The sequence below is a fragment of the Mchenga conophoros genome, linkage group LG20 (assembly GCF_057382185.1).
Source record: "Mchenga conophoros isolate Kocher_MC1m ecotype Shallow Benthic linkage group LG20, M_conophoros_male_GT1.1, whole genome shotgun sequence".
Classification (NCBI taxonomy): domain Eukaryota; kingdom Metazoa; phylum Chordata; class Actinopteri; order Cichliformes; family Cichlidae; genus Mchenga; species Mchenga conophoros.
Genome location: NC_140545.1, coordinates 29,321,866 through 29,345,821, shown reverse-complemented (window position 1 = coordinate 29,345,821; position 23,956 = coordinate 29,321,866). Strand labels below are relative to the sequence as shown.

At 40.5% G+C, this 23,956-nt stretch overlaps 2 protein-coding genes across 2 annotated transcripts; one reads left to right on the top strand and one right to left on the bottom strand.

Moving 5' to 3' along the window:
• Nucleotides 1-328: 328 nt before the first annotated feature.
• LOC146551053 (uncharacterized) lies at nt 329-4,327 on the bottom strand. The gene is made up of 5 exons (XM_085258944.1): nt 4,061-4,327; nt 3,760-3,913; nt 3,584-3,676; nt 2,630-2,791; nt 329-879 (listed from the first exon to the last, which is right to left on the bottom strand). Exons 1-5 carry the CDS (start codon nt 4,099-4,101, stop codon nt 712-714), a joined length of 618 nt encoding a protein of 205 aa, XP_085115070.1. The 5' UTR covers nt 4,102-4,327; the 3' UTR covers nt 329-711.
• A 5,196-nt stretch (nt 4,328-9,523) lies between these two features.
• Nucleotides 9,524-15,998, top strand: LOC146551052 (uncharacterized). The gene is made up of 7 exons (XM_085258941.1): nt 9,524-9,595; nt 11,052-11,411; nt 11,707-11,811; nt 12,363-12,461; nt 13,121-13,158; nt 13,239-13,386; nt 14,823-15,998. Exons 1-6 carry the CDS (start codon nt 9,556-9,558, stop codon nt 13,356-13,358), a joined length of 762 nt encoding a protein of 253 aa, XP_085115067.1. The 5' UTR covers nt 9,524-9,555; the 3' UTR covers nt 13,359-13,386; nt 14,823-15,998.
• Nucleotides 15,999-23,956: the final 7,958 nt, after the last annotated feature.

The following is a 23,956-nucleotide window of genomic DNA, read 5'->3' as shown; positions in this document are numbered from 1 at the left end:
GGACCAATATGATGATCCACTTAAAATAAATCCCCTTGGCATCTTTCTTGGCCTCAAGACAACAATTCTGATGGCTATAGATCCAAACGGGACACAAAAAAAAAAAATTGAAAAAAAAAAATTGAAAAAAAAAAATTGAAAAAATGTTGTATTGTTCGATACATATGCGTACCGAACCGAAAGCACTGTATCGAACGGTTCAATATCGATACGAATATCGTTGCACCCCTAATATATATATATATGTGTGTGTGTGTGTGTGTGTGTGTGTGTGTGTGTGTGTGTGTGTGTTTTCATGACGAACATTTTTCTGTTACCAAGGGGGAGGTATTTTAATAAAAAAAAAAATCTTTCAACTTTACTTCTCCAATGTTTACATGTAAACATTTACAAGCTTATAAGAACGGGAAGACCAACTTTAAAACACTGGAAGACACAAAACTTGTCAACATTTTTCTATTACCTTTGCAAATCCCAAAATCAATCAAAAAGAAAATGGTGGTTACAACCATGAAACTTTTTCTGAGCTAAATCCCCAGTCCTTTCATCCATCTATAGTAGTACAGATTAAAGGTCACATCACTCACAACCGAACAGCAGACAAAAATAGACAACTTCCATTTGGCCAAAAAAAAGAAAGAAAAAAAGGTCACAGTTTGAACAAAAGATATAAAAAGGCCAAAATCAACTTTTGTGCTGGGTCTTGTTTGCCTAAGCAAACATCTTCATTTTCATTTGCTGCATCTTTGTACTGAGCCTTTGTCCATCCAGATTCATCAAAATCTTCTGACAGAACTCAAAAGTGTACTTGTAGTCATTTGGATAGCTCAGATCAAGTGCAGAAATCAGTCCAAAGAGGACGATGAATAGGGTTGCCAACTCCCTGAAAAATAAATAAGGGACACCTCGTGGCCAGGGCCGGGCGACCCAATTGTCTTCACCCTTCCCAGTGTGGTGAATTTTCTAGCTCTTTTTTTGTGTGTGAAATTATTTTTTTAACCATTTGACTTGAATTTGATTTAAGTAGATGTGTATTCTTTGTGATATGAACACATGTGAAACAAATGATCATTTAGCCATTTATTTTTAGCTCAAAATGACAACATTAACACAGTAAAACAGGTCTCCTTCTTAAACAGAAGCCTGTCATGCTTAACTTTTGAGAATATAAGTAAATCTTTCTTTAAAAGAACTCTGTCCTGCTTAACTTAAAATAATAGAAAACAATAGAAAGAAAAACATTCTTGTAACAGTGCACATTTAGTGCATTTAGTACAATTGGCTTCAGTTGAGGTATTATTTCAGCTTTTCTAATGCTAATCAGCTGCTCCTGTTTGTAAACCCACTTGTTCCCATGATTACGCATCTTAACTCATCATCATTATTCATCTATGTATTACTTTTATGTATTAGTCATCTATTTGTTGTAATCATCTATTCTTGCAGTTGTTTATTACACAAAATAAATTATATTATCACACTTCTGGCCACATAGCGCTGATATTCACTGCACATGCCCATATTAACTTTTTCCAGCCAGGTGTTTTCCTTTTCCCATTCTTCCCTTTCTCTGAGGGGAACAAACATTGCTGCTCTAATGCTGGGCTTACACTGTGCAGTTTTAGGCCCATTTTGAGCCGATTTTTGAGTGATCAGACCGATTTTGGCCTTCATCGTGCATCGTGTAGTATACGTGGGGTAAAGAGACGTGATTAACACCTCACGACCAGCTCCCGATCATCAATCGCTCGTGAGGGTCTCACCACAGCCGCTCACACTGCTCGCGCGCAAACACGTAAACGTTGGTGTAAAAGATGGAGCAGCACGGCTGTGCAGCGTGTGATCTGGACACAAGCGATGGAGGCACAACTTGTAGAACTTTGGAAAGCTCATCCGAGCCTTTTCGATGTGGCATCACAAAATTATCACGACCACAACAACCGTGAAAATAGTTGGATTTACATTGCTGCTCAGTCACAGCTGCCCGATCAATGTTTTTCATTAGCAATTTAGCAAAGTTGATGGTGGTGGTGTGTGTGTCTGTGTGAGTGTAAGACGGAGAGAGAGCGCGACAGATTTTCTGTTATAACCTTCATTTTATGGAGGCACAGTGTGAGCACTCAGGTCGCATCAGAGCATCGGGCGGTATAGTGTGAGACCTGCATCGTGACCTACCAACTGCGAGTCAATCGTGCAGTTTGAGCAGGAGCTGAATAACGTGACTGAAAAAATCGCACAGTGTCTGCCCAGCTTTAGGTTTACTGTCGTCCGAGACTTGCACCGCCGTGTCGGCGTTTGTTTCCCTGTTGGCCATGCTTCTTGTTGTGGTCATTTGTTGTCTTCCGGTATTTTCTCCGTAAGCGACCTTTCCTCGACCAATGAGATGAGTGGTAATCTGAATTGTCATACTCGTAAGTGTGCTGTCAGCTCATTGGTCACAAAGCAGGAGAGGGGCTGGGAATTATGTTTTCAAACAAAGCGTTAATTCCATTAAAAGTTATAGACTACTTTTGATTCTCACTGTATTACGGGACAAAGTGCGTCCCTTATTAGCTCAATACGGGACGTGTACTTTTGTTTCGAAATACGGGACGATTCCGTATTTTAAGGGACGGTTGGCAACCCTAACGATGAATGCCATGATGACACTACCGAGGTTGTTCATAACTGTAGTACCTTCAATGACAACTCCAACATCCTCTGGCTCCTGAATCCCTTCTCTTCTGATGGTGTAAATGCCCATGACAGTTGCTGCAGTGGACCTCAACCGTTCATCCTCAGTGGAGGAGGTCTGAAAAACAGGTTGTTTCAGGTTTAAGGGCTCTGTCACTTGGTAGGGGACATATTATGCAAAACTCAGCTTTTGTATCCTTTTGTGCTGAAACATAGGTCTCTACCGCCTCTATAAACACTCCAAACATAAATAAAACCCGTCAATCTGTTTCCTATCAATAGTTTGGGTTCAGGTATTATGTACCTCCCTTTGGGAGGGGCTTGATATAGAGCAGCAGCTCCTCCAGTGTCTATCAGTGTGTGTGTGTGTGTGTGTGGGCTGGGTCAATTTCCCTTATTTCATCACAATTGGGAACCTTTTGAAACAGCTTGTTTTATGCACATTATTCCTGAAACCAGGAGATTGCTGTAATGGCAGTGACACTAGTTAGTGTCTTGATGCAATCTGCTGTGTTCCTTATAATGAAGACTTTTTACTAATTGGCATAATAAACTGAACTCCATTGGAGTGTTTACTTTCTGAAGTGCCTTGAGATGACTGTTGTTGTGATATACCGCTATATAAATAAACTGAATTGAAACACTGACAGAAAATGGATGAATGTTTTGTCCACATTTACTGTGTTTATAGAGGCAGTAGATACCTACATGGCAGCACCAAAAGAATGAACAATTGAATTTTTGCTGAAACTGTCCCCTTAAAAAGTGCTCTCCAGTGCAAGTTTCAACAATGACTATTAAGAATAATACATATTTCACAATTATATTGTCTCTTTTGAATATATGAGGATTTTGTGTGCGATGAACCTAACTCAAATTGAATCTAGAAAAGAAAGTGTGATAAGCGTACCAGATACTCCTTGAACAGTAGGTCTGGATCTTCATTAAAGTAGATCACCAGGCTTTTAAGAGTATGCTCCCTCTTTATGTCGATGTCATCATACTAATGCAAGGGTGGAAAAAAAGGGTGAAAAAAATGGAATTGATTGATTGCATTTAATTGATGGGTTTATCATTAGTACCAACCAAACTACTGATCGCCATGATATCCTTGATCTTTTGGCCCTTTGCTCCTTTGCTCCCCTGAAAAATTTGCATCAGCTTGTCTGTTAAATTGTCCAGCTGAGCCAAGAACTTCGCCTGCAGGGGTTTTGTAGTGATCTGCAGGAACTCTGCACCTGGAAATAAAACATACATAAATATAATAAACTAGAAGTTTAAATACAGACTGCTGAATCAACACACTGAAAGTTGCTAAACATTTGAACCATCAGTGAAGTTTGTCAAGACCTAAACTGTTTTTAGCTGAGTTTAGGAATATATCGCCACCTGTTGCTTTGGCATGTTCCTAGCAGCGTTTTCCTTCATTTTTGCGTTTACCTGTGGACGGGATTATTTTTTAAAACGAAAACGGAAAATCTCAGTTTTCAAAAATACCTGTGTAAGTGTGGACGTAGCCGAAATCTTTTATAATAATAAATAGGTTTGAACGTCATGGGAGTGCGCATTGTGCTGCCTGCAGTTACTCTTCCGGCCACATGGTTCGCTTTTGGTAGCACCCTCAGTAAACTATGTAGTGCTTTTAAAGACACCTCAAAACGATACACAGCAAATTCAAAAGTGTTAAATGTTTTGGTGTTAATAGTCTTCTTGCAAAAGTTGAGTTAATTTTACTCTAAGCAGAGTCACATTCTTTTAATGTAACTCTGAGGTGTAAAATGATAGTAGTTAAAATCGAGTGTTAAAAATGAGTGTTTCTCTGTCAAATCTGGAGGTGTTACAATGGAAACATTAACTCTTGACCTCTTAACTCTGAACTCCTAGAGGGGCTATGACACCAACAGAGTAAATTCACAGACTCCGCCCCCAGCACGGCTCCAATCGAAGCTGAAGTGAAGCCGTTTCAGAACATTTTGCTCTACATATTTGAGTTGTTTGCCATGCTTGGTAAGTCATTTTTTCAAATATTGTTTCAATTGTTATTAGCTTTTACTTCTGTGGCTCTTTGGAGTTGAGACAAAGCTGTGTGAAAGGCATTAGCCATGTTGCTCGGTGATAGCATAATATTCTGTTTTAGCTAGCTGAAAGATATTGTTTGCAGGCAAATACCACAGCCTTGAAAAAAAGCTTGCATGTGAATTTTCAGTCAAACTTTTGGTCAAATACACCTAAAACAATGTCTAGAATGTGAAATGTTGGTATAATGGTGCTACTTGAAGCCTGAAAACGATCGCCATAAAAAAAAACGAGCAAACAGCAGTAGCAGACGTCCTGACTGGATTCTACGGTAGCATAGATCCCTCCAGAGTTTTGTGCACACGGTTTAGGTAAAAATGAAAAAGGTTGAGGTTTTACATTTAGTTCAGTATTACCTGTTGCCTGTGTCTTTTGGGAAAATACTTTACACAAGTAATGGCTCAAAGAGGATTCCTTTTTTTTTTTTTTTTTTTACTGTGCTGCAATTGTTTACTGGATTATTTGTGCCGTTAATTAGTGTCAACTAATTTTTTATTCAATCTCCGCACAGGATATGCTTGTGAAGATGGAATATGGGGGAGAGCAGAAGTGCGCTGAAGTTCCACAAAGGGATGAATGAAGGACATGCATATTGTATTGAAGAAATAAGTGATGAGAATGCTGTTATTTGCATTTACCATGTCAGACCTTTTGATAAACAAAATTCTAATGAAAGTGAGAACATGTATACTGTTACATCTTTCAGAATAAATGTTTTTCAAAAACCATTGCATCTTTTTAGTAAATGTTTATTTCCAAAAGAAATTTCTAGAAGTTCAGAACAGTAAAATTCCTGCTTTTTAGAATGAATTAGAAGATAACTCTTACGTAGTTAAACTAAAATACTCTTTGAGAGTTAATATATAAACTCTTAACACCAAGTGTTAAATTATCAACTCCAGACAGATTTGGTGTTTAACACTAAATCAGAGTTAACGTACCAACTCTCCAAAAAGAGTTAAATTAACACTCTCTGGTGTGGACCCATATAGACACTTTAATAGTGTTGAAATCAAATCCAACAGTGTTAATTTGGACATGCTGGATTTGCTGTGTACTTTCTACTAGAAAATGGCATATAATAATAAACACAGAATACCATATTTTTAGATTATAAAAAGAAAACAGTAAGAAAGAAGTTAGCTATAGGACATCATCTTTCATTGAGCACAATGGCTAGCTGCTAATAAGCTAGCACACGCTCCGACTTAAAAGTTGGCAGCTACACAATTTCTCCTCTAAAACAAGGCACTTTTGAAAAGACCTGGCTATATTGTCAAAAAAAATAGTATTCAAGCAGAGAAGAGAATGGTAGCACCACCAAAAGTTCAAAAAACAACTGTTACTTCTATGATAAATAGCATTGCCATAGATTTAGCTGATAAAGAAATACACAATTGGATATATGAAAAATATATGTAGTTTTATCCAAAAAGTACAGAGAGGCCAAGAGCAGCTGCATTCATTTAGGTGATCCTGAAAGAGCGCAAAATTTTCAAAGAAGGCGGACCATTGTGTAACTCAGTAACTTTGTGTTCTTGTGACAAAGACTGCTTTGAGAGAAAATAATTTAGGTTCACCACACGAATAATAATTGCAGTAATGCTGGAGTGCTACATTTGCGTTGAATGAGATTAAAAATAATGTTTAAGCTTAAAGAGGGGCTTGAATTTATTTCTTTGAGTTTACAAATACTTAAGTGCAAAAATGTACTCCTCCTACCCCCATTGCCCCAACAAACTCATTCATTTTGTGTTCAGAATCAGCCTCTGCTGGTTTTGAATAATTTTAGGTTTACACAAAGAAAATCAAATTAATTTGGTATTTTTTAATTGCATTTGTGAACAACTAACATAATTTGCATGTGTTCTTTGAAAGGAGGACCTGAATCTGTTTTTTGAGTGTACTTAATGTGTTGTCTTGTGTAGTTAGTGTGTAGTGTTGTGGATAGTTTTGTGTTGTGTGTCAGAACAATGGGGCGACTGCTGTCTCCAGGTAGAAACCTGCTGCTGTCAGACCTGCACGTATCAGGCTTTGATATTCTCCTTTATAGTGGACAGAAATTGTGTTTTTGGAGTGGCACAAATAATTTGTGTGTCTTATTGAATGCAGAACAGCTGATTGTTCTGTAAATAGTTTGAAATGGTTATTTAAAAAAAGGGTAAAAGGTAAATGAATAACTTTGTTGTTTGCAAAACTTGTGCATATGATTTTAAAATTGACAATTTGTATTTGCATTTAAAGTTATGAAATATGATTCAATAAACATGTTTGTGGTTGTTACGATAAAAAATATAACTTTTTCTACTCTGATTTTATGTTTTTTTTGTCTGATTTTAGATCAGTTGTGTTAATACAGTATGTCAAAATGAAAACACAACTCTTTATTCAGACACACAAGGTTGCGCTGAAAAGGATGATACCAAACAAGGCAAATAAACTGTTTTTAAAGGTGAAATGTGGAGGGAAAATCAAAAGTAGTTAAAAATGGCCCCTGGACCCCAGAGGCTTAAACATTTTAAACATTTTTTTAAAGTAACGCAATAGTTACTTTTCAAGTAATTAATTACTTTTAGAATATTGTAACTCAGTTACTAACTCAGTTACTTTTTTGAAGAAGTAACTAGTAACTATAATTAATTACTTTTTCAAAGTAACTTGCCCAACACTGGTCTTCAGCGACTCTGGCAACATAATAAACTGCATAGTAGTAAGTTTAAGGACTTCAAAGTTTTAAAACACCATTAAAATTTAACTGAAATCAAATATAAAATACAATATTGTATTTGGGTCTAGAGACCCTTGAAGCTAATAATGAAGGTGAATTGAACTTTCTTTAAAGGATCAGAGATCAAGCTACATTTTTTAGAAGAACAGTTAGTGAGCACTTAAAAAAGTGCATGTGTGACTGAGTGTGAATGGGTGAATGTGGCATGTTGCATAAAGAGCTTTGAGCGCTCCAGGAGAGTAAAAAAGTGCTATATATGAATCAGTCCATTAACAATATAACCACCCCCACCCAAAATCGGGTAACAAGCCCCAAGAGTGATGGAAGAAGGAGCTTTGAGTGTGAGAGGAACTGACCTGCAAGATGGGATCACGGTGAAGCTTGAAACCAAGCTACTGCATGGTTACCAAGATTACTTGAAGTACTCTCTGAAGATCTACTAGATGTAGACTAGATATAAATGTAGCACTACTTTATTCTCTCATCTGAATCCTCGGTGGTGTTTAATAGTTTGAGAGTAAGTAAAGAATAAATAAAAAAATTAAAAATTAGTCTACATGCAAACTGGATGTAAGTTTAGCAAGTACAAACAAGTACTCTGTTTTAGTGTCATGTATTTGTGCTTAGAGAACAAACAAAATATTTGGAACCAACAGGAAAAAATAAAGTTTCCTCGAAGACTATATATTTCTTACTGATAATCATGGGAAAGGGGTAGAAAATAGACACAATTGTCTACTAGCATCTATTGTCCAGCACATTTCCCTGATTAGACATTAATGTCTATGATGTCCACCTTACTCCTAACCATATTTTCCCACCGGAAAACTTTACACCCTCCTGCTGTACACACACAGAGGCCTGAGGGATCTTCCAGGAATGGAGATGCTTTTTCCAATGATCCAATCAGTCAGTTCGTGACGATTTAATATCTGTGGATTTCTAATCTGGAACATAACCTGCTACGCAACATGTTTGGCACAGTTGAGACCAAAAGAGCTGAATAAATCACTTATTACATTTTCAGAGGCAAATATGGAAGCTGGTGAAACCATCACAGGTAAGATCCACCTGCACAACCTTGGGACAACCTAAGGCATGTTGCAACTACAAGTGCTTGACTTCAATGCCACTGTGGGTATTCACAATGTGTGACACTAATATATGTTTTTGTGCAGTGTGCAGGAACACGGGACATGGTCCAACACAAAGTGAAAGTACAAAAAGAAAAGCATGCTAAAAAAAAAACAAACAGGCAAGTATGGAAGACTGGTTTGCTCATGACAGGTAAGATCTCCTTGCAGAACAAAGGCACATGCAGTCATGAGTACTTACCTGCGAGTGTTAAGCACAGCGTACAATCTCATGTTCTTGCAAAAGAACACACAAGACAAGATTTTGACTGTAATTCAGCTGAATAGTGTTTGGGGAAGTTGTTAAGATGGTTCCTAGTTTAGAGACATTAGAAACTGCACATGCTCATCTTAAACTTCACCTGGACAACTTGGCAGACTCTGAAATCCTTCTAGTCTCTGTGTCTCAGTATTGTAGGTCATCTCTCATGTGACAGTTTAAACTGCCACCTCTCCTTCCTTGTTCATCTGTGTGTAACCTCGTTGACTTTCTCTGCCACCAAACCTACACATACTTTTTCTAATGTGCCAACATAGTTAACCTTTAGATTCAACTTAAGGTTTCTTCCGGTGTCAAATTTCTGAGCGGTAAAAACCCTGTGTGAGTAGTAAATTATCATGGTTTTGTTACAAAAGACAATATCACTGTTTGTGGTTAACCTCACAATTTTGCACAAATATCAGCTAAAATCAGGACTGAAACAAAACCAATGAGGGGCAATGAACAAACATTGCAACAGCTGAAGCATGCACTGAAATGCACTTTTACTTACACTAGTTCTGGTTTGTTTTACATTCAAAACAAAGGATTAAATTTTTGTCTGTAGTTAATGAAACCTTTTCATAAAATTGGACTAAATCATTCTTGCAAAACAGGAAGTCGAATGTTCCTTTTTTCTAAGTAAAGAAGGAAGAGAGGAAGCAGTTACTCATCACAGCCTCGATATGAAACTGTGTCACAGTTTGGTCTGTTTCATCTTCATTCGTGAGTAAATTTTCTTATTTAACTTGTTTTATCACTTTTATTATTATTTTATTTCTATGTGGTATTAACGAATTCATTTTGCAACTTGCTGAACAGTTTAAATGGTTTATTCTGTTTTGCTCATTATTGTCACCTCTCGCTTACAAGTTATTGGTTTCTGTGGTTAAACACGTGGTTAAGAGTTGGGAAAAGGTCACTTCCACACATAGCTCACCAACAACACAATTTAACTGCTTAAAAATATAAATGTATGGAGAAAATAAGTTCTTAGCACAAAAATATTTTTTTATAGATATATTTTTAGTTTCACAATAGATCTCTCGTTAGACATTGGCCTTCTAATCATAGTTTCATCTTTGTTGAATTACCCAAATGTTTTTCTTTTTTTAAAAGATCAATTTTTCGTTGCCTTTTCTGGTATAAAGAGTTAGAAGTGCAGACTGGTGTTGCGTCAGACTTACTGCTTTAGCAAATACGCAGGATATTAAAAAAAATAATCTTAGAGAGTCGTTTCCATTGTTTTTGTCAGCGCTCTGTGTGCGGGGAGGTGGAGATGTGGATCCAAGTGCAGGACTCTGAGATGGAAAGATAACTGAAAACCACAGCTTTATTGCTGGCACCAACAAAACAGAAACCAATCATGAAACCACGAACTAGAAAACACAGGCAGGATCTGACGGTAGGACACGACACCGAGCATGGGAAAACACAGGGCTTAAATACACAGGGTAGTAATGAGGGAATGGGCAACAGAAGGGAGACACAGCTGGGGGAGATCAGGGCTAACGCGACGGGGGAGCTAAGCTGCACACACTAACATAAGACAAAGACTTTCACAATAAGACAGGAAACAAGAATTACTAAACCAGATGCAGACATGACACTGAGAGACAGACTAGACACTGAACAGAAACTGCAACACACATGAGAACCCAAAACCTAAGAACTGATCCCTCACCAAGAATAACAGAAACAGGTCTATAATGATAATAATAAACAAAGCACCAGAACAGCAGAAAACAATCCATAATGCAAAAATAAACCAAAACATAATAAACTCAAAACACTAGGTCCAACGGTCCCAGTACCGTGACAGTTTTAAAAAGCACAACATGAACGTGTTAACGGCAATCTTCAGATGTTAAACAACAAATCCACAACCTCCATTTCACATTCAAAGAAAGCAAAAGAAGATTTAATCAGAAACACAAAAAGTCCAACTTTCAAGCTTTTTTAAAATAAGGTTCTGAGTTTTCATCAGCCGATGGTTTGTGTTGATGTCAGGAAGAATCATGGAGCTGTGTTTGCAAATTCAAAATCAATAAAAATGTAGTGAATTTAACTGAAACTGAAAATGTTCGATCTGCTTAAATAATTTTTGGTCTTCGATTTAATTTATAAAGGTGTTTTAAATTATTTTGGGCATGTCGTAATTACTGATTGTTTGCATTTTCAGAAGCACTTCAGGATGGAAACGCTGATCTTGCTACTGCTGAAATTCACATCCATGCAGAAAGGGAGGGAGGAAACATCACAGTTGGCTGTTCATTTTCTTTGTCTGGAAGCTTGAGGCTCTTCTGTAAGGAAAAATGTGAACAAGGAAAAATTCTCATTGAAACAACAGAGGACACAGCTCAACGAGGCAGATACAGCATTAAATATAAAGAAGGAAGCTTTCTAGGAACTAAGACAATTATGTATGCGAGCATCACAAAGCTGGAAGTGTCTGACTCGGGAGTGTACAGGTGCTCTTTGGGGAGAATGGGTGTAGATTTTTTTGATTCAAACTATGAATTTCAGATCTCTGTCAAAGAAGGTGAGTTTCTGCTGAATGTCATGAAAATGTTTGTTCATACCTGTCCAAATACTTACTGACACCTTATTCAAATAACCTTTGTATATTATATCAACTGTAAAAATGCAGTTTTATCAGTTCTGCTGTGAAGCCCAAACTATTACTTTCTTGTACGTGTTTCACTAAAAGAATATTAATGAACCTCCAGTTAACCTGTCAGTTAACTAGCTGCATTATTCATTATTGATAGCTTCAAGTGTTTCAATGCTAAATTTAATTCTGAAACCTTTTTCAACATAAACATTTGTCACATCAGCCTCCACACCAACAATGAAGATGACACCAGAGAGTTCAATCTCCACTGCTACATCATCCTCCACTGAAGCTTTCCAACACTTTCCCACCCAACCTGCAAGTTCAGGTACATTTATATTTGCATGTATGTAGATGGGTCTATTTAAATTATGCATGAGTTTATTAGAATGTGTCACATACCCACAAAGGAATAATTGTGTTAGAAGTAAGAATACATTAAATTGAAATAACATACAAGTAGAAAAAGTGCAGTACTTCTAATCTTCTAATCTTTCTATTTTTACAATTGTGAGTACAGCAGTTATAGCACACAAAAAGCCTCATTTGAACTGTAGGTATTAATGAATACTTTAATTAAAATGAGGAAGCACAGCAGTAGATAATCATGCCTAAAACCAAAAAAAACTTCTCTTTATAGTTTTCATCTTAAGGTGGACATGTAGGAGCAACTATGCTTTAAGTAATATTAAGTGAACACTTCTCTCTACCTAATGAGCTGTTGTATGTGTTGGTGCTGAATGGATAAGGAAAATACCTGCTTACTGTGAACATGCAAGCACATGAATTCACATAACACTGTGGCTAAATGAACTGGCCCACGGCCACATGCTGTATTTAAACTAAATAAACTAAGTCTGTTCTGTTCAACTCCTGTAGATCTGCTGCTATACACGGGTCTGTTTGTGATTGTCCTGATCGCCTTCTTATCAGCAGCTTTGCTGATTTTCTGCAAGAGGAGAGCCACTAAACCCATAAGTGAGCGTACAAAAAATGAATTTTAAAGCATTTTGTAATATTTTTAAAGGACTTTATTGATGCATTATCCTGTTTTGGAGACTATCCCCAACCTAGTTTTTGCAGTAAGATCTAGAAATATACTTTATGGAGACTATTTGCAAAAATAACTTTCAGTGGGACAGATTTGTATGTACCAAGTGTTTAGTGTAAGACTTTAAAGAACACTTTTTAAAAAATACTATTCATCTATGAAGCTATAATTTTCTTTTAAATTGTGTACACAGAAGTCAAACTTGTCTTCCATAGCACGCACACACACGCACGCACGCATGCACACACACACACACACGCACTCACGCACGCACGCACGCACGCACGCACGCACGCACGCACGCACGCACGCACGCACGCACACACACTCTCTCTTCCCTGTATGTAACCAAAGCACCAGATGTTCATTTATAACTAAGAACAGTGACTGGTTACAGCAGTAATTACTTGTAGTTACTATTTAGTTAATAGTTACTAGTCATTTAGATATTTATGTCACTGACCTGAACTTATTTTAGTTCTTCAGATTTAGTTCCTCATATTTTACAGAGTTTGCTTCCTCAGGTTCTACGTATTGCAAGGTTTCCTCATGCAAGATGTTTATTTTCTGAACTTTATGTTTTCAGGACCTCCAGTAGAAAATGTGTACTCCAGCATCATAGATGTAAGTTTTAGGAAGTATGAGACATGACTTTCATTATTGCTAAGTTTGTATCAGTCAGGTGGTTTCTTCTCCTCCTTCAGGACAACCAGCTGTATGAAGAGATCAGAGAGGAGACATTTCCACCTCCTGTGGAAATGTCTACAGTTTACACCACTGCCACACGCCCCCAGCCAGATGGAGTTGAAAGCTCAGATGACTAAAGCATCGCCACTTAGAACTTAAAACGGTGTAAGTGGCGTGATCTTTCAGTTCAGTTCTTTATAGTGAATCAGGTAAAAATAGGAATAGTCATTTTTCAGTTCTCAGACACAAAGATGAAAGTTGTGAAATAATTTTTCCCAATAAACTGTTGACGGTTAAAGATATGAACGTTTCTTCTTTAACTGTAAACAGGGTGCACCAAGGTGGCACCGGCCACCACCTCAAAATTTGCAGGCCTTCCTGCCAAAACTGTCCTGTGATGGTAATAAGTTAAATAAACTTGAGCACAGGAGAGACAAAAACACCCTACAATGAGTTGAAACATTAAATCGTTATTTAAAGCAAATTATTATAGATTTCAAAGTCTTATTTGATTTTCATATTTACCCATTTTCAGTGATATCGACTTTAATAGCAGGAAATTAAGTTGACAGCGATCGTTGCTCAAGAGTTGGCAGTTCGTCTTGTAATTGGAAGGTTGCCGGTTTGAGCCCCGGCTCAGACAGTCTCGGTCATTGTGTCCTTGGGCATGACACTTCACCTACCGCCTGCTGGTGATGGCCAGAGGGGCCGATGGCGTGATATGGCAGCCTCGCCTCTGTCAGTCTGCCTCAGGGCAGCTGTGGCTACAACTGTAGCTGCCTCCACCAGTGTATGAATGTGAGAGTGAATGAATAGTGGTATTGTAAAGCGCTTTGAGGGGTCCCGAAAAGCGCTATATAAATGCAATCCATTATTATTATATAATTCTTTTCTTTCACTCATTTTTGCCATATTTTTCAAGTAACCTGTATTTGACAACAGCATAATACAACTGGAAATTCTTTATTTGGTGGCCCCCATATGGCTGCCCCTATGAAAGAATTGTGGAGCTGCCTGTTGAGGAGAAAAGTGTATTGGAGAGGGAAAAGTCTTTTAAATTTGTATTTTACAATAAATTTGGATTCAAATTTATATTAAAAAAAACTATTTTTAATTTATGGGATTAAGGATTTCAAAGATTGTTCAGATTTTATGTCAATAATATGTTGGACGGTTCAGGACTAAGCATATATGTTGATACTAATATATATATAAAAAGAATCAAGCTATTCAAACCTTTCTATATAAACACAGTAGAGTCATACAAACTTAACCTTCCCTTTTCTGTTAGTTGCTATGCTTTTCTGATGGATCTCTGTCACCCAGGTAATTATGATACTCAGATTTGCTGGTAATGTACACACACTCTGGATCCAGTTTATTAGGTACAGTTAATCATAACTATTTTTTTTCATAAATGCTATCTTTTGATCAGAGCAGTAATTGGACTGTTTTTGCAATTGTTGATGAGCCAGTGGAATGAAATGAATCCAGTTGTGTAATGACTGATCCATGTCATCATCTTTTGCTTCACCTTATCATTACTGATCTGCGTTTCATGTATTCTGCCATTTCTTCTTAAATGTGTATTCTTTTCTTAGGTGCTCTCTAAGCGAAGTGCTCTGCCGTGTTCACAAATGAAGATTTGACGTACCACAGCATCAATCCAGGGACCGGAACGAAACCTACGCTACACTCACAGAGATATCAAATCTAAATTACATATTGTCTGTGTGTGCCAGCTCATGCATGCTTTAAAACAACTCTAATGACATGATGAATGAGATGGATAGGAAAGATATACTAAGGAATAAAGCTAAAAGGAAACATATGAGTTAAAATGGTTAAGTTGTTGTGATAACTACTCACAAATGAACCAGCTAATGTAAAGTATAGTAATATAATTATTATTTGAGACTATGATGTTCAAAAAAATCAAAGGAAAGGAAATGAACTTATAAACTTGTATTATAAACTTATAATTTATCTATGGACATATAGGAAGGACCAAATAAAAAATATGTAACTAAAACAAGTCAACAACAAAGGAAATAAAATTTGTTTTATTCTAAAAGTAACTAAAAACACATTTGTCTGCATCTTAGTGCTCTATGTAACATTCACACTCCACTGACTGCATCAGGAGCAACTTAAGGCTCAGTACCTTGCCCAAAGATACTTCAGCATGTAGTCAGCATGACTGAAGAAGCTGGGAATTGAACCACCAAACTCCCAATTATTAGATATTTGATTATTGCTCTACATCCTGAGCTGCAGGCACCCAGATGCTTCCCGGCAGAAGAAACTTAGTAAGAAACAAATGTCATCATGATTTATTTGTGTGCATGGCACCACAAGAGGGTGCTCACTAACTTTTCTTTGATATGCCAGGTGATTTCAAATGCAATGTTTCCAGTAGGTTAACAAACACCACACACAATTTCTTTCTGTGTGGTTTGGACCATAGACCATCTTTGTGCTAGCTAAAGGTCCAAAAAAAGTAATAACTTTACTCTTAAAGGCAAAATATATCAGAAAAAAGACACACAGGTGGGAAGATGAGAGATCGTCAAAGGTAACAAAAGCTCAGCAAGTGACATTTGATGCTCTGGAAATTTAATGTATTGTTCTGAATTAATTTAGATTCTTTTCAACTTGACCACACATGCTTTATATTAAGGTTTCTTTCAAACTGAGAAATGTCTTTGAAAACAAATTAAAAGATAATAATGTCATGATGTTCAGAGTTTATTATGCAATATGTGCTAGTTGGGCTGGTTTGCAGAGGCGGGCTATGTTGTACTGGTGAATGACAGACTGCGATATCCACAATCACTGCCATGTTAGGTCCTGATAGCAGAAAGAGACATTATAAAAGGAAGACATGGCACTGAAAGAATTCTGAATTGGAATTTGTGGTAGATTTTTGTAACCAAATAAATGGTTGTAGATACAATACAATTTATACAGCACGTTTAAAACCAGGGGGTACCCCAAAGTGCTTCACAGTAAGGAATGACGGTAAATGATTACACTGGACAGTAAGTCATTAAAACAATTTCAGTGAAAGCCTCAGTTACATACTGTATAGGGCCTGAAAATGTACTCTATCAATTGGTTGAGCAAAACTCTAAAAGGTTAAGAATTGTATTCATGTCTATAAATCTGTGAAGAAATCTTTGCTTCTCACTGACAATCTTTTAAGTAGACTACCTGTTAGGTTTAGACAAAAAAAACAAAACAACTTTCATTCTTAGCAAAACACCACAAAACCTCAAATTGTTTGTCACATGCAGATTTGAACAGTATTGTTATGACTATTGGTAGTAGTGTTATGACTCTGACTGTCATTCTTCGCAGCTTCAGTGAGTTCAAAACTGAAATCCACCGTGCGACCTTTGCCAGCTTTTACATTTTTCTCATCGGCCTCCACAACAAAAATGACCATGACAACACCACCAGCAACAACAGCAACGCCAGCAACAATATAAACAACACCAACATCACTACCACCAACAACAACAACACAGAATGAATGGCATGAATGGCACATCTGTTGAAGAAGGATTTTTATTTTTTAGAGAAGAATAAGGGGAAAGAAAGGTCTAGAACTACATATATGAATATGTCTTTTTAAGTAAAATCCATAATAGGTCAAAGTATAGTAAGTAATAGAAGTACTGAATTATCAGGGACCTATCAGAAAAACATACATTATATTCTAGGACTTTAACATGATTTAATCTAGTAAATATGTGATTTAAATGATTGTAACTTATGATTATCATTTTGTATTTAATTGTATTTTTTATAATGTTTGTTTTTTTTAAATTGATTTTTATTGACAATTGCAGCAGCTTTTCAGCTGCCTGCCTCTGCTACATGCCGTACACAGTTAAGTCATCAGATCAGGGTCAGCCTCCCCTGACACCAAACCCGGAACCCACTGCTCCACCTCTGTCCTGCAGCTGAGCTGCAAACCACAACCTGCCAAAGTAGCATTTTCTTCTCCAGTCATAATTCTTTCATTTCCTGAAATGTAGTTCTTTACTGGAACATACACACACCCGATCTCAACGGGAAAAAAAAAATGCTGAATATCTATACTGTTGTGAATTGGGTAATGTGTTAGGAATAAAATGTTGCCACACCTTTTCATGGAAATGAAACCAAGAAATCGGCTCGTACGCATAACTGTATGTCAGGGCATGCTTTTAATGAGACAATGAATGATGTCCTATAGCAGCGGTCCCCAACCCCCGGGCCTCGGACCGGTACCGGTCCGTGAGTCGTTTGGTACAGGGCCGCGAGAGTTGAGGCTCAGGTGTGAAATGTATAGTTTTCAGGGTTTTTATCGTTATTTTGTTATCGTTTTTATCGTTTACTCGGTTTTCCTGGGTCGTTTCACTTGTGTTATGAATAAATTTTCTTTTTTTCGGTACCGGTACTAGTTTTATTTTGTTGTATTTATCCGCGACACCTTAAAGGCCGGTCCATGAAAATATTTTCGGCATAAACCGGTCCATGGCGCAAAAAAGGTTGGAGACCGCTGTCCTATAGAATGTCCTCCCAGATGTGGACCAAAGCATCCTGATATCTAATGGCAGAAAGGGTGGTGTTATGTGCTTTCCTCCATGGATAGGCCTCCTCAGACCATCACTGACCCACCACCAAACAGGTCATTTCGAATGATGTTACAGGTACATGTCCATTCCTTCTTCAGATCCTTTTACATTTGTCACATGTGACCAGGGTGAACCTGCTCTCATAGTTAGAAAGCACAGGAGGTTACTAATGGACGTTCCAAGTACTGTAAATGCTAATCAGGTTCCACAGAACACAGGGCCCACGAGAGGACCTTGAACCCTCAGGCCACCCTTGTGAAGTCCATTTCTGATTGTTTAATTAGAGACATTCACACCAGTGGCTGTTGGAGTTAATTTTTTAAGGCTCTGACATTGCTCATCCTGTTCCTCCATCAGCAGGATGGGTTAAGGAACTTCTATGGCCCTGTCGAGCTCAGAGAATTGTATTAGTCAAACAGCTAACAGATCATCTGCAGAGGAATGGCTTATTTGAAGAGTTTCAGTCAGATTTCAAAGCTCATCACAGTACACAAACAGCTTTAGTGAAGGTCTTTCTGTGGCCTCTGACAGTGGACTCATCTCTGTGCATGTCCTGCTAGATCTTAAGTGCAGCTTTTCGAAACTGTTCACCATAATATTCTATTAGAACAATTGTCTATATACAGAACAGTATATAGAAAGACGAGACAATGAGGTTCCAGTTCCATTCAGTGCAAAAGACAAACAATAAATGGAACTTTTTTTTAAAAAATCTAATCTAATCTAATAACTTTGATCTCAGCCAAACCGATTTACTCCGGAACAAATAAAACACAGAAAAAAGCCAAACAATTACATTTTTAAGATATCCGAGTGATTTATATATCATGTTTAACCTGAGTAGCAAAAGACAGCGGGGGTCTGAAAACGATGAAGCCGGGAGTCCGCTGCTCTCGCTGGCTCGAGTGACCATTGAACACCCCGGCTAGCTATCGAGCGGGTGGGTAAATGACATCTCCAAAAACGTCGGAGCACTTTTGCAAATATGTGATGTCTTGATAAATCAAGCAGATATTTGAAGTTTACACAGCTACTTTCTCGCTTGAAAATATATTAAAAGTTTATTTTGTGACCCAGAAAGATTAATAAGAGTGATATTAAAACTTGGCAGCAGCCGCCGTTCTTGGAAACTGGAATTGGCTGGGCTGCGCTATAAATTCTGGGATATGGTGTGCCACGAAGGACACACCTGGCCCAGCCTTCAAATTCGGGGAAAGGAAGAATGCATTTGTTGGCCGCATTTTAAGGAGTCGACGAATTGGGACAGCCTTCGTCGCGTGGCTGTGACGTAATTGACCTTCAAATGCCCCCTCCGAAGGATGCAGCCTACGTTTTGGGACACAGCTTACACCTCTGTCAGTGCGCCCCAGGGTGGCTGTGGCTACAATGTAGCTTGCCATCACCAGTGTGTGAATGTGTGTGTGAATGGGTGGATGACTGGATATGTAAAGCGCTATATAAATACAGGCCATTTACAGGCCATTTCTTGGCTGCTACTTCAATGCACTGTCGGTCCTGCGTGCTGCACAACAACCTTCAATATTTAGTATTTACTGTCATTTACTGTTAGCTACATTAATGTGATGGTGCTGTGTTTATTATGTTGCTCTCCTTTTTTGCTTGTTCTCACTTTGTTGTTCTTTTTTTTTTTTCTCAACAGGTGATCCGGGGGATTTCTTTTTATGTGTCCTTTCTCACTGTCTCCCTTCCCCTCTGTTTTTCTGTTACTTCATCTTTCTTTCTCCTTTTCCTATCCCCCAGCCATGTCTGTCCCGTCTGTAACAACTGAATATAAAATAAAATAAATAATAACAACAAAGGTCAATCAAATGGAACAAAATGGCAAGGCCGTTTGCCACTTGGCAAAGTAAATCCGTAGAGTATCTTTGTTGGCTTTCAGACATCAATTCTGACGGCTAAAAAACCAAATGGGACAGGCAGAAAAAGAGATGGTAATGTTCTATTTGAACTGAAAAAACTGCAGTACTGCCAGTCAATATATTAAGAATTTTGTTTTAATAAACCTTAAATGTCCAGCTTTGACAACCAAAATGTACGTTATTAGACAAAATTTAAACAAAAAGCCTGACAATAAAAATTACAGTACAGTATGTTAGTGGAAACAAAGCTTAAAGCAGAGGGGAGCCGTGTAAACGTGTAATGAAGGGAGGACCTCATCATTAAGAGAAGTGAGAAGTTTCTGGCTTGCAAGTGAAGAAGCGCAAAAGCATTATACCATCAGAGCCTCGCTTTGAAAATCTGTCACACCTTGTGCTTCATCATCTTCTTCAGTGAATAAATAATTGTTTAATTCTGTCAATTTCTCAGTTCTCAGTGTTATTGGATTTTTTTTTACTATACTAATCATTACCCTTTGGTACTTGTTTAATGGATTTGATGTTTTGTGCTTGCGTTCAGTTTGAAATATTCCCTCAAGCATGCAGTTTGATAACAATACAATACAAAAAATACATTAATACATTGTTAATAAACATTAAGAATGCAAATTAACGCTGAAATTATAAACCTGTGAGCAATTAATTTAAGTTTGTAAATGCAGATTTTAGCACATCTAATGGAACAGAATAAAACGATATTTCACTTCAGTATTAAACACTGAAATGTGACCCATGGCACGTACCAACCCCACACCGCCGCAAACACCCAATGCCTGTTCTCTCAAATCTGCACTAATCTGTTGTATATTAGTAAAGAATGCTTTTTATGTACTTTTGTTTAGTCCACTTAGCCTTTAATGTCTTTCAGCTCTCTGCATTAATGTTTGGATTTGTCACGAGCTGAAAGCAGGGACTCAAGCGCAGAGCAGGTTGATGTCTCAGAACACGATTTATTTACACACCCGTGCAATAATATATACAGTGACGGGAAATTCAGGGTTCCAGGGGATTAGGGGAAGGCTCTCTCTCTCTCACGCTCGCTCACGTCCTCACACACGTTCGTACCACGGGGAGGTCACAGGTCCGGGAAGATAAGGTCAGTAGCGCAATCATCCCGCGATGAGAGGATCTGTGACCCAGCCTCAAATAGAAGACGGATAATCAGCTGATCGCCAACAGCTGTGAGAGCCAAGGGCGGGAGCCAGCTGTGAGCTCCGCCCAGGCAGAGAGATAGGGGGAGAAAGAGAGAAAAAACACAAGTGTAGCCTTGTGAGGCCGGCTGGGCAGGCACGGGGACCATGACAGTACCCCCCCCTCAACGGGAGCCTCCCGGCGACCCACCAGGCTTACCTGGATGCCTGCGATGGAAGTCCCGAAGCATATTCCTGTCCAGAATAGCCGCCCGAGGCACCCAGGAACGTTCCTCTAGCCCGTAGCCCTCCCAATCCACCAGGTACTGAAAACCCCTGCCGCGGCGCCGGGAGTCCATGATGCGGGAGATGTCATAGACCAGCTGACCACCCACAAGCCGGGGGGGCGGCGGGGGCCTGGCAGGAGGACACAGCGGGCTGGAGAGCACCGGCTTGACCTGGGACACATGGAAAACATTGTGAATCCGCATGGTACGAGGCAGCTTGAGGCGAACGGACACAGGGTTGACAATGGAGTCTATGGGAAAGGGGCCAATGAACTGAGGTGACAGCTTCTTAGACTCCGTCCGCAACGGCACAAAACGGGTAGACAGCCATACCTGTTGACCGATGGAGTATTCAGGGGCCGGCGTCCGGTGACGGTCAGCGAGGGCTTTGTTGCGCTCCTTAGTGCGGAGTAGAGCGGCCCGAGTAGCACGCCAGGCCCGGCGGCACCTGCGGAGGTGAGCCTGAACAGAGGGGACAGAGTGCGCACCTTCGACAGCTGGGAGCAGGGGTGGCTGGTAGCCCAGGGATGCCTCAAAGGGTGACCTGCCCGTGGCGGCGGAGGTGTGGCTGTTGTGGGCGTACTCGATCCATGGCAGCTGTTCACTCCAGGTCGATTGATTGTGGGAGGCAACACACCGGAGGGCAGCTTCCAACTCCTGGTTAGCCCGTTCGGACTGTCCGTTGCTCTGTGGGTGGAAACCAGAAGAGAGGCTGACCTTGGCCCCCAATGCGGTGCAAAACTCCTTCCATACTCGGGAAGTGAACTGTGGTCCCCTGTCCGAGACAATGTCCTCGGGGATCCCATGGAGCCTGAACACATGTGAGGCGAGGAGCCGAGCCGTCTCCAGAGCCGTAGGGAGTTTAGGAAGGGCGACAAAGTGTGCGGCCTTAGAGAAACGGTCGATGATAGTTAGTATGGCGGTGTAACCTGCAGAAGGAGGCAGTCCAGTGATGAAGTCCAGCGCGATGTGTGACCATGGTCGAGCCGGCGTAGGGAGAGGTAGAAGATGGCCCGACGGAGGTTGGTTTGACCGCTTGTTCTGGGCGCAGGCGGGGCAGGCGGTCACAAACTCCCTGGCGTCCCTCGCCATGGTGGGCCACCAGAAGTAGCGTCGAAGGAAGGACAGGGTACGGAAGACCCCGGGGTGGCATGAGAAACGGGCAGTGTGAGCCCACTGGAGTACCTGGGAGCGGACCGCCGAAGGGACGAAGAGGCGGCCCGTTGGGCCGGTCCCAGGATCCGGTTCAGTCTCTTGTGCCTCCTGAATGAGGGATTCAATCTCCCAGGAAACGGCTCCAACCACCCAGGCCGCCGGCAGAACTGGTTCGGGTACCGACTCCTCCTCCGTGGTGGAAAACTGCCGGGACAGGGCATCCGGTTTCACGTTGCGAGATCCGGGCCTGTAGGTGATGGTGAAATCAAAGCGAGCGAAGAACAATGCCCACCTGGCTTGCCGAGAACTGAGGCGTCTGGCCGAACGGATGTACTCCAGGTTCTTGTGATCCGTCCAAACAATGAATGGGTGAGCAGCCCCCTCCAGCCAATGTCTCCATTCCTCCAAGGCGAGTTTTATGGCCAAGAGTTCCCGATCCCCGACGTTGTAATTGCTTTCTGCGGGTGAGAGACGGCGAGAGAAGAAAGCACATGGGTGAAGCTTACCGTCCTCCTGTTGTGAGAGAACCGCCCCCACCCCGGAGTCAGAAGCGTCGACCTCCACCACGAACTGCCTTGTGAGGTCCGGCTGCCGGAGGATGGGCGCTGAGGAAAACCTCTCCTTGAGCTGGACGAAGGCTCGCTGAGCGGCAGGGTCCCACAGAAAAGGAACCTTCGGAGAGGTGAGTCTAGTGAGAGGGAGAGAGATCTTACTGAAATCGCGAATGAATCTCCTGTAGAAATTAGCGAATCCCAGAAAACGTTGCAGTTGGCGGCGATTAGGAGGGACTGGCCATTCAACCACCGCACGCACCTTCCCAGGGTCGGTACGTAGACTTCCGTTCTCAACTATATAGCCCAGGAAAGCCACCGCAGGCGCGTGGAACACACACTTCTCCCCCTTCACAAACAGCCGGTTCTCCAAGAGGCGTTGCAGGACCCGTCTCACATGCACCTGATGCTCCGCGAGTGACTTAGAAAAAATGAGGATATCATCCAAGTACACAAAGACACAGCGATTAACAAAGTCACGAAGCACCTCGTTCACCATGGTCTGAAAAACAGCGGGAGCGTTGGTGAGGCCGAAGGGCATAACAAGGTACTCAAAGTGCCCCTGGTGAGTATTGAAGGCCGTCTTCCACTCATCCCCCTCCCGGATGCGAACCAGGTGGTAGGCGTTGCGCAGGTCCAGCTTAGAAAAAACAGTCATGCCCTGGAGCAGCTCAAAAGCAGAGGAAAGCAGCGGCAAAGGATACTTGTTCTTGACAGTGATCAGGTTAAGGCCGCGAAAGTCGATACACGGGCGCAACGAACCGTCCTTCTTGTCCACGAAGAAGAACCCAGCCGCAACCGGGGAGGAGGAGGGACGGATCAAGCCCGTAGCGAGCGACTCAGAGATGTAACGCTCCATAGCGACCCGCTCCGGCTGGGAGAGGCTGTACAGGCGGCTAGACGGCAACGGAGCCCCCGGAAGGAGATCGATAGCGCAGTCATACGGGCGGTGGGGGGGAAGGGACCGCGCCCGATCCTTGCAGAACACGCCACGCAAGTCATGATAGACCCGCGGAACCGCCGAAAGAGCTGGGGGGTCGGACGGCGAACCAGAGGGCAGAAGCGGAACGGGCGCCGTGGCCGCCCGAA

Coding starts and splice junctions, on each gene's coding strand:
- LOC146551052 (XM_085258941.1), top strand. CDS start 9,556: ATGAAACTGTGTCACAGTTTGGTCTGTTTCATCTTCATTC. Junction 11,812..12,362: donor CACCCAACCTGCAAGTTCAG/GTACATTTATAT, acceptor CAACTCCTGTAG/ATCTGCTGCTATACACGGGT. Junction 13,159..13,238: donor TGTACTCCAGCATCATAGAT/GTAAGTTTTAGG, acceptor CTCCTCCTTCAG/GACAACCAGCTGTATGAAGA.
- LOC146551053 (XM_085258944.1), bottom strand. CDS start 4,101: ATGAAGGAAAACGCTGCTAGGAACATGCCAAAGCAACAGGT. Junction 2,792..3,583: donor TACTGTTCAAGGAGTATCTG/GTACGCTTATCA, acceptor CCTGTTTTTCAG/ACCTCCTCCACTGAGGATGA. Junction 880..2,629: donor GTGTCATCATGGCATTCATC/GTTAGGGTTGCC, acceptor TTTTTCAGGGAG/TTGGCAACCCTATTCATCGT.